This window comes from Cynocephalus volans, chromosome 1 (genome assembly GCF_027409185.1).
Source record: "Cynocephalus volans isolate mCynVol1 chromosome 1, mCynVol1.pri, whole genome shotgun sequence".
NCBI lineage: Eukaryota > Metazoa > Chordata > Mammalia > Dermoptera > Cynocephalidae > Cynocephalus > Cynocephalus volans.
Genome location: NC_084460.1, coordinates 190,235,510 through 190,245,814, shown reverse-complemented (window position 1 = coordinate 190,245,814; position 10,305 = coordinate 190,235,510). Strand labels below are relative to the sequence as shown.

The 10,305-nt window shown below is 57.6% G+C and overlaps 1 protein-coding gene across 2 annotated transcripts in view; it reads left to right on the top strand.

Annotated features, from left to right (window-relative positions):
- The first annotated feature begins 1,319 nt into the window (after positions 1 to 1,319).
- PDXK (pyridoxal kinase) overlaps positions 1,320 to 10,305 on the top strand; it is a 39,725-nt gene continuing 30,739 nt past the window's right edge. For both annotated transcript variants that reach the window (XM_063094688.1, XM_063094683.1), the window contains exon 1: positions 1,320 to 1,488. In XM_063094688.1, the coding sequence (XP_062950758.1) occupies positions 1,402 to 1,488 (87 nt within the window). In that variant the 5' untranslated portion in view covers positions 1,320 to 1,401. The remainder of the gene's footprint in view (positions 1,489 to 10,305) is intronic.

The window sequence follows — 10,305 nt, the reverse complement described above, 5'->3', positions numbered from 1 at the left end:
GGGAGAGGGTGTTTATGAGGTTTGCCCAGGGAGAGAGGAGGGGAACAGAGGTGACAGATGAAGATGGGCAGGGATGAGATCAGCTGCAGAGAGAGATGGGTTCATTAGATCGTCCTATGAGCCAAGGGTGGGTGACCTCACGGAGTAGGATGAGAACAGGGCAGTAATGGCAGTGGTCAGCACTTCTGGCCACTGTGGATTCCTGGGGCCCTCACCCAGCCACACTTGTCACCAACTCTATAACCTCTGGCTTCCCTTCCTCAGTTTCCTCATCTGTGAAATGGGATAGACCCCATCTTACAGGACGGTTGTGAAGATTCAGTGTATTAACACATTAAATGTGCTTAGAAGTAGTAAGTGCTCAATAAACGTTAGCTATTATTAATCTACAATTAGTTACCACTAATTACAATGAACTTTCTCTATAAAATCTGGACCGAGGAGGCAACGCCCTTCTCCCTCACTCTCCCACACCTGCCTGGTCACTGTGTCAGGGCTCTCGCCAAACTACAAAGAGCCTTAAGTGCATTGCCTTGTGTCACCCAGACTTTAGCCTGGTGTCACTGACCCCAGCGTCAGCTGTGGAGAGAGTAGGGGTGGGAGGTTCGTCCTCGCGGCCAGGCCCCGAACGTGGAGACCCGCGGGAAGGGGACTGTACATGTGGCCCAACCCCTGAGCACCCTGTGGCCGAAGGGCCGGCACGTGGCGGGGGACCGGGCGCCTCCGCAGGCCGCGACACCGAAGGGGGGCACTCAGGTCCCCATGAATCTCACGGAGCCACGGAGATGTACGCAGCCCCGGGTCTGTGCGGGGAAGGCCGGGTTCCACGCGGTGGCAGAGGGCGGCCCTGGCCCAGGAGGAGGTGTGGGCTCCCCGCCAGCTCGGCGGCCCCGACGCCCCTTGGAGTGCGGCGTGTTTCCTCGGTGGCTCTCCGCGCGGGACGAGCTGGTGGTCCGCTGGCGCCCCGTAGCGCAGGGCGGGGCAGGCGGAAGTGTGCTGAACCAATGAACCGGTGAATGAATGAAGGACGCTGCACTGCCCCCCGGAGAGAACCAGAGGGCAAGCCCAGCGCTGTTGGGGACGTCTTGCCCCGCGCACGTACCGGGACGCAGTGAGCCAGAACGCCCACGCCGAGCCGGAGGGGCAGGTTCCGCCTTTGCCTCCCCGGGCGGGGCCGGGCGGTGCTTGCACGGTTAAGCCCGCCCCCGGCCCGCCCCCGGCGCCGCGCGGGGCTCGCGGTGCGGAGGCGCTCGCCGAGGTCAGGGGGAGGCGTCCCGGGAGACACAGCCGAGCGCCTGCGCCGAGCGGGCCCGCCGAGCCGAGCCGCGCCGCGGCCAGCGCAGCCCGAGCGAGCGGCGGAGAGCTGACGCCGCGCCGGCCCTGCGCCGCGGCCCGCCCGGCATGGAGGCGGAGTGCCGGGTGCTCTCCATCCAGAGCCATGTCGTCCGCGGCTACGTGGGCAACCGGGCGGCCGCGTTCCCGCTGCAGGTAGGCGCCGCCCGGGCTTACGTAACCCGCCGCGCCGGCTGTGCGGGCGCGCGGCGTGGTGGCCGCAGCCCGCCGGCCGCCCCCGAGCCTCGTGACCTTGGCCGGCCGCCCGAAATGAGCCTCAGCTCCCTGTCTGGAGCGCGGGGACAGGGGGCGCCCCGGGCTGGGATGAGGCACCCCCTCTGGTTGGCTTGCGGGGGCCGTTTGGGCACTCTAGGGGGTCCCTGCAGGTGGGATGGGTCCCGGTTCGGGGTGGGGGGTGCTTCGGGAGGACGGAGCCCGCGTGCACACGCTGTGGCGTACTCGCTGGTCCATGCCCCTTCCCGCCGCCCGGTGAGCTGCAGACTGGGGCTCCCTGGAGACGAGAAAATGCGGCAGGGCTGGAGAGTCAGGTGAGAGGGACCCTGCCCCTCCGGAGCGCAGAGCGAGCGAAAGAAGAGGTGTAGGTAGGCAGGCGTTCGCTGCTCACCTGTGAGCTCTGATTCTGTCCCTGCCCGCCTATTCCCAGGAGGCCCGGAGGCGGGAGGAGCAGGCTGATGGTGGGCCCCATTCCTGGGCTGACCATCCTGGGAGGTGGTCAGAGGGAAAGGGGTGGATAAGACCTCCCTGCAGGTGTTCGCTCTGAAGAAGGAAAGCCTTAGGGACCAGTTCAGGACTGTACCTTATCTGGCTTTACAAGCTACTTGTAAAATACATTAGCCTTGCTTTGCAAGTGGTCCGCACGGGCCTTCCTCCTGCTGCTCCTGCAGCCTGTTGGTAGTGAGGAGCTCATCAAGTCCACGGCTGTGTATCATTAGCGGGGCACCCACTGCTTCCTGGTTGTGGCAGTGTGGCCCTTGGAGGGCCTGGGCGCAGCGGGGTATTATACCCTGTTGTGCATGCCCAGTCCCTGTGCTGGGCCCTACAGGGCATAAAGAATGGCTGCCCCCATGTGTGGGCAGGTGTGGAGGGAAGGCGAGAAGGGCCAGAGCTGCGTCCCAGTAGAATGTGAGGGCTGGCCTGAGGCTGGCATGCCCAGAAGAGGACATGGTGGAACAAAGAGTTGAGGGTGGAAGAGTGCGAGGGTCAAGTCTGAAGTGACACTGCAGTCACTGAGTTCTGAGCCCCTGCTGAGAAGTGTGCAGTGCTTGCATGTGCGTGCTTGCATGCACACACACACAGTCTCACGCTTACTCCTTTCATTCCAGCAGGGCACAGACCCTGCGCAGGACAGTCAGGGTGCACCTGCCCCATAGCCCTGGCTGTAGCTTGGGGGGGCTAGGGGAGGTCACAGCAGGTAGGCAGATTGCGGGGCAGGGTCACTGCAGTGGGATTGAAAGGTGCAGGGTCTCTGGAGCAATGCAGCTGGGGAGGCAGGAGCCAGGTGGGCTCTGAGAGCAGCTTCAGCAGGCTTCTGGGTGGCAGGAGCAGTCCAGCTCGCCCTGGGGAGAAGCATGCGGGTCCTTGTCACTGTGCCCTCTGTCTTTTCCCTCCTCCCCTGTTGCTACTCCTTTGTCCCTTTATTGGGCAAACTTTCTCCTTCCTCAGCTCACCCCAGGCCCTCCAGCAATGTCCCTTGTTCCTGAACTCCCCAGGGGTCTCCCTGATGCCCAGCATTCTTACCTGTGGGTGCCACAGTGTCCATCCTGGCATTTTGCTCTCCCACCCCAATGTGTGGACACCACTGGACAGGGAGAAGTAATGGTGGGTGGGATGGGCCGCTGACTAATGGAGCTGGGACCAGACGTAGTGAACACAGGAGGGGCTGGGGTGGGTGGAGCCTGGCAGTGGGCTTGGGGCCAGCAGTTGCCAGCCATCCAGCAGCAACTCCAAGGGGAGGTGTTCCCTAACATCCAGTGCTGCTATCAGTGGTGAGTATATTTTTTAATTTTGATTGACACAGTACATCTTGGGACTCCAGTTGTTCATGGCTGAGTATGGGGAAAGAAAATTTACAAATGGGGGTGAAAGGCTGGGCCCCAAACATTTGCCTTAATGCTACTCAGAGAGAGACTGGAGAATGCCTCTGGGACATGGCATGTGATGGGGGAGAGGGGATGGCGAGGCCACTTATGAGGACTAACTCCGGTGTCTGGGTGTCATGCCAAGAAGTGGGTGTCCTCTCATCTTGGAGTTCTGTCTGAGGGGCCTGGCCCTAGTTCCCGAGGCTTCCCAAGCCTCACCTGAAAACTGGGCCCAATCCCTGTTGTTGGCACAGTGGTGTCAGGGCTCCTAGTGCCCTTTGTGCCAGTGCAGCGGATGCCTACTGCAGGCGAGCCCGCGCTGACCCGTGGTGAGTGCAGCCTGTTGCGCATCCACACGGCTTCCTGCCAGGTCCTCCAGGCATGCCACTTGTCGTGTGGCCATAGGCAGCCACCTTCCCTAGGCCAAGAAAAGCACTGGACAGAGGAGAAGGGAGCAGAACCTTGACCCTGTTTTTGGATTTTGTTTCTGGGCCCGAGTCCAAGGTACATTTTAGTGGCCGAGGGGAATATGTTACCATGCTGGTGGGAGTGGAGTGTCAGGTGAGGGTGGGCTCGTGGTCTGCGGGGCCAGGGGACTGCATGGAGTCCAGTACAAGGAGAAAAGGGAGGGAGTGGATGGGGTGAATGTGGCCTGGTGCCACACACTGCCTGGACGTTCCTCTTGGAGGAAGAAGCCTCAAATTCTTCCGGGACTGAGAGGTTTGGTTCTTATTAGCCCCTGTGAGTGTCTGTGGAACACCTTCCTGCGTGCTGAGCCAGTAGCCCCTGTGGTTCTATAGGCCCCGCTCTGGGTGGAGATCCTGAGGCCCTTGGTGGGCCTCCCATCCCTGCCTCTGCCCTGTTGCTTCCCGCTGTGGTGAAAATCTGGTAAAGACGGCTTCAGGCTGTGTGTGTTGGGCAGGACTGCTGTAACAAAGTCCACAGACAACAGAAATTTATTCTCTTGTATTCTGGAGGCCAGACATCTGGAATCAAGGTGTCAGCAGGGCCACGCTCTCTCCAAAGGAGGGTCCTACTTTGCCTCTTCCAGCTTCTGGGGGCCCAGGTGTTCCTTGGCTTGTGGCAGCATCATTCCAGTCTCTTCCTGTCTTCACATGGACTTCTCCCCAGTGTCCTCTCTCCTTATAAGAAAAATGTCATTGGATTCAGATAATCCAAGATGACCTCATCTTGAAATCTTTAACTTAATTATAACTGCAGAGACTCTTTTTCCAAATACAGTCATGCTCACAGTGTCCAGGCAAACATAACATTTGGGGTGGCAGGGGGCATCCACCATTCAATCCACTGTGGGTTAGAGAGCGCCTCAGAGAAATTTGGAAGTGGCATAAATTTAGGGTTTAATTAAAGGCCTAGAAGTTGATGACATCAAGCTGTCCTTTTTGGAAGTGAGGGCTACAGCATGGGCTGTGAGTGTCCAGGAGCTGTGGCTCCTGCATCTCCCGCAAGCTGGGCCGGAGAGCTTCTCCTGAGAGTGTGGCCTGAAGCCACCCTGCTGGGGCAGACGAGCCAGTCCTGAGGACCATGTGTGTAGGCAGGTGGGTGGTGGGCCTCATGCTGTCTGCATCCTTCACTTGTCAGCCTCTGAAGCAGCTGAAGCCAGGCACCACCACGCCAGATGTGTGGCCTCCGTGCTGGAGGGTCAGTGCTGGTATAGCCTCAGAGGGTCATGGTGGAGGGTAATGGGCATCGGACATTAAATTATTGAATTCTAGTGGCTCTGAGAATCTGACTTGGGGCCTTAGCTCAAAACCCATTTAAATATCACATTGCTGAGACAGGAAGGCAAAATCACAGGACACCCATCCCTGCCAGGAGATGCTGTAAGGTGGATGGCTCAGTTTGGGGCCTGCAGAAATGAGCCCATTCTTTGAATTTCCTGGCCCCTCGCAGAAGCAGTCCCGAGACATGTTGCAGGGGGTGGGGGAGGAGTGCAATTGATTGTAGCTTTGTGTACAGGGACCTCAGAACCACGCCTGTTTGCCAGTGGACTGTGGCTTGAGCACCCTGCAGGAAGAGGTGGAGGGAGGACAGCAGGCTGTATTGAAAGGCGCCTGGCCTGGAAACCTGGATTTCAACACTGCTCTGACTCCTACCTGCCGAGTGACATTGGCAATAGTAGTCGGGGCAGAGGTTGAGGGTCCCATGGGATCACTGTGCCCTGCTGCTGTGTAGCAGAGTAGAAGCCTCAAAGCTGTGGGTACCTCAGCCCGTTAGCAGCGTGTGTGCTTGCGTGGGCAGTCACATCTGGGTTTCTTCAGGGCCATGAGGAGTTTATATCCAGCCTGAAACCTTTAGGAATTCCCTTAGTTGCAAGGGGGCCTCCCTTAGAGATGTGGCATTGGTTACAAGGTTCTCTCGGGTAAGTGGTTTAAACACCTGGTCTTTTGGAAAATCTTTACATTTTTTCTTAGGATTCATAGGAAAGAAAGGGCCTTCTCCTCCAGAACTGCATTCAGAAGATGCCAGAAGAATGTCACCCTGGCCTTTAAAAGACATAGTTTTTGACTCTGCATTTTCCAAGGTGACATGTTTTGCAAACAAAACAGAAGGGCCAGTGCTGAAAAGTGCGCCTCTCTCCTGCACGAGCAGGTCACAGGGCCACCTTCACCCCCATGAGGAGACGAGGGGATGTGCCAGGTTGGAACACTCTGAGCGTGGTTGGACGCTTCCTGCAGCTCTCCGGGCCACACCGGTCTGCTGGCCTCCCGTCTGTTCAGGATTCTCCATGTTTGCCACTGGCCTCTGCCAGTCCCTGGGTCTGAGCCAATGTGTGTACCAATCGTAGAAACATAGGCATTGTTTTTGGTATTTTTCCTACTTTTGTATTTTTCAAAAAGGAGCAGAATTGGCTCATTTCTTGCTTTTTTGACTCTCTTGGTTTGGAACTGAGATTCCTGTTGTTCCTCTCTTGCTGTTGTGGAGAAAAGCAGGAACTTACTGGTCCCATTTTCTGATGTTTTTCTGTCTTGCCTCTGGCCCTGGGCCATGTCTTTGCGTGTGTATGTGGGTATGCATGTGTGTACATGGCGTGCTTGTAGGGGGTGTGTGTGTACACAAGTGTGCCTGGTGTGCATGTGAGTGCAGGTGCGCATGTGTGTGTGGGCATGCACATGTGTGAGCATGGGTGAACATGTGTGCTCGTGTGTGTGCGAATGTGTCACTCAGCATTGCTCTGCTCTCTGCAGAACCCTGTGTTGGCTGGCCCTGCCTTATCTTTTGCTAGGACGTTTGGGGTAACCTAGCACTCTCTGGAAGGGCAGGAACTTGTCTTCAGAGCAGGCAGCTTCAGTAACACGGGTACTGCTGATTGGCTCTGTGGCACATTGGCTTTGACATCTCTGGGTGAACACCCACACGGAGCTTTTGAAATAGAATCATATCCATTTCTTCTCACAGAGTGATCTGGAAGAGTGACCCTGAGGAATGAGAATAAATGGAGTTTCTCAAGGAGAAAGGAGGGCAGGAGGTGTTGGGAGAAGGGCTGAGCCGTAAAACTGAAGTTTGCCAAGTGGGGGCAGTGTCTCCCCTCCCTGCCTGCCCAGCACAGACCCTGTTCCTGTCTGTACCCATCTGTACCCTGTCTATATCCATCTGTACCCTGTCTATGTGCTGGCTCCACCTGGGGCCTCTGTTTTAGAGGGTTCTGCCATCAAGACAGCCCTGTAAGCCCCTGCTCCCGTCCTTGGCCACCTCCAGCAGCCCCCCGCCATCATTCCCGCAGCAGGTGGCCAGCCCTTCTTGGCTTCCTGTCCCATCTCCTTTCCTGTGACAGTAACCAAGCACCTGGATAGGTAGTCACCCTCGCGTAGCTAAACTGAGGAAGCCTTGGTGGCCCAGCACGGGAGCAAGGTCCAAGGGGTGGCAGCCCACACTGGGCAAAGCTCCAGCTGGCAAGGGCACAAAAAGGACCCGTGTCTAGGGGAGGACGCTGCCTGTGGGAGGCCCTGTGGCAAAGACCAGGAACTGGAATAAAGGTGGCATTCATGCTGCAGAGTGTGGGGGTGGACGGGCTGGAGCCCACGCTGAGGAGCCCAAGTGGATCAGGAATGTCCAGGAACCTCTGGACAGCTCAGAAGCCCCCAGCTGTCTGGTTGTCAGAGCACTTTGAACCAGCTGTGAGTGGCCAGTGAGCTGTTGATGGACAGGACATGGTGGCCGGCTCCTGGCCAGCTTTGTTCTTTGTGACCCTCTATAGCCTGAATGAACTTGGGGCCGGATTAGTCAGTTTCTGATGACCCGACACCAAGACCCACATGCTGACCACTCTCAGACCCTAGCTGCTGCTGCGAGCTTCTCTTAGGGCTTTCCAGGGCAGCATGGCTCCCGCAGACCTTGACCAGCTCATGTGCAGGGCCTGCCTGGCACTGTGGGCCCAGCAGTGAGCACTGTGAGCCCGGAAGCAGGGGCCGGATGCCATGTGCTGCGATCGGGGCCAAGGGCCGAGGCGACAGGGGCCATTGCTGTGATGGCTGGGGCACACATGGGGCAAAGGTGGCAGTGGGACTTAGGATGAGCCAGAGAGGTGGGGAGACTGCTCTGGGGATACAGGGCTGTTTCCAGTAGAAGCTTCCCTTGGAGATGAGAGGACGAAGGATGTGGTTGAGCTGGACTGTAGGGCTGACTGGTAATGTAGTGGAAGGGACATAGGCACCCGCCTGAAGTTGATCAGAATGACAACAGTCATGTGATGTTCTCCCATCCTCTTTCCTAATTCTAATTCCCTATGAAAGTAGATAAAGGTCTTGCAAAGCAAGCCACAGTGAGGATCCTTTAGGAGAGGTGAGACCTCTAATGCTTACACCCGGCACTGGCCTGCCCGTTCCCTGGAGTGCCTTGTGCATGGCCAGTGTGGCTGGGATGGAGGAACTGAGCTAGAATATTCCACAGCTTCCTCACTCCTGCTGTTCCGAGTCACCCTTTGTCTGCCTCACCGTTAGCTAAGGGGGCTGATTATGCCACTGGAGGCGGGCGCCACTGTGGTACACGTCACTGCTGCGAGGAGGGATGCTTGTGCCCAGAGTGGTGGACCAAGAGCTGTGTCTGGGCTGGAGGATGGGCTTGTGTTGGTGGCGTTTGGCAGCTGTGGGTGGCAGAGAGAGTTTTCTGCATCCTATATCCGTGGTTCCTCTCCTGGGGCTGCATGACTGATGAGTGTTGCAGACGTCCTCTGCAGGCACATACCTGCAAAGTCATCGCCGCTGCCTCCTGGCAGGGGGGTGGTGGGAGGAGGCCTGGGCATGCCCGGGTCTGGGTGGCTTCCTCTCAGCAGGGGATGGGGGGACTTCCCACACACAGGCACATGTCCGTGCTCCTCTTCCTCCAGCAGGGTGGAGGCTCATGCTGCCAGCCGGGCACCAGTTAGCATCCAGAGGCAAAGCACAGCACTCCCCACTGCGGACCTCACAGAAACGCCCCTGGTTTGGGCTGGCCGCGAGTCCCTGCTCTGAGCCTGTGTCCTCAGCGTTAGCTCCGTGTGCACAGTCTGTGTCATCGGCCAGAACCTCCCCGGCAGCTGGAGCAATTAGTGACTGGCTGCAGGTGGGGAGAGGAGCTTTGTCCCTCAGACTTCTTGGCTGAGACACCTGGTCTGTCGCTGGAGCACGTTTGGTGCTGGAGCCTGAGGCAGGGGCTTTGGCCAGAGCCGGCATTCATTCAGAAGCACATAGGAAGGGGGGAGCCCCAGACCCCTGAGAGTCCCACCCAGGGTCTGAGTGCTGTAGCAGAGGCTGAGAGGCAGGTTCTCCGCAGGGTCTCGGAAGTGAGTTGAGAGCCCAGGGGAAGCTGACAGAGGCGCAGAGACTTCAGAGCTTTGGGGTTCAGAATGTGGCTGGCAGCTCTGCAGCCCAGCGTGGAATCACAGGATGGGGGAGGGAAGGGGGTGTTGGGCCGTGGTAGTGGGCACGGGGCTGGGGCAGCTGGGCTTCATCCGCAGGAAGCAGTGGCAAACCCTCAGAGGCTGGGGTTTCGCAGGGTACATCTGGAGGCCAGGGGTGGGGAGCGTATGTGGGGGGGGGGCAGGGCAGAGGCTAGTTAGGACTGTCCCAGGAATGAGGTGAGGCTGGCAGTGGGCTGGCGCAGCAGAAATGGAACACGGGAGAGGATTTCAGAGACCTGACCCCCGGCTGGGTGTGGAGCAGGGAACAGGGGCGAGCCTGCCAGCCAGCAGGGCCAACGCCACAGGGAAGGTCAGCCTGTGTGTGACAGGGGAGGTGGGGGGGGGGTGTTTCCCCTTCTCTTGCAGGCTTCCTCATTCTCCCTGGGCTGAACAAGTCAGCTCTTACTCTTTTCTTAAAAGGAGTCTTGTTCATATCTTTTTATTATGTGCTGGAGGTGAGCTGTTAATGACGTAAAAACTGGCCTGGGGGTGGAGGTTGGGGGAGGGCTGGTTTGTAGTGTGTGTGCCCATTTCCTTGGTGTAAATGCTTCCAGCCTGGCTGAAAGTGAACCTCCAGCTTGAGGTGGGAAGAGACACACAGGAGCCCCATATGCAGTGTCCCACCCTCAGATATGATAGACATAAATGGTCAATCAGGAAGTGGTGAGGTTAGCATATTCATCGTTTGCTTGTAATATAGTGTATATAACTGTAAGTTTTGTGACTCAGTTTTTAATAATGGCTGTATGTAAAACTGATCAGCACAACGGCATCCCTCAACGTGTGGCCGCCTCCATCTTCAAAGCCAGCAACAATTCTTGGAGTCCTTCTTTCACCTCTGACCTCTCTGATTTCCCCTTCTGTCCACCATGCTGAGAAAACTGCTTTTGAAGGGCTCATGTATTTAGAGTAGACACACCTGGATAATATAGTCATGACAGATACCACATCACATTCACAGGTTTCATCCCCACC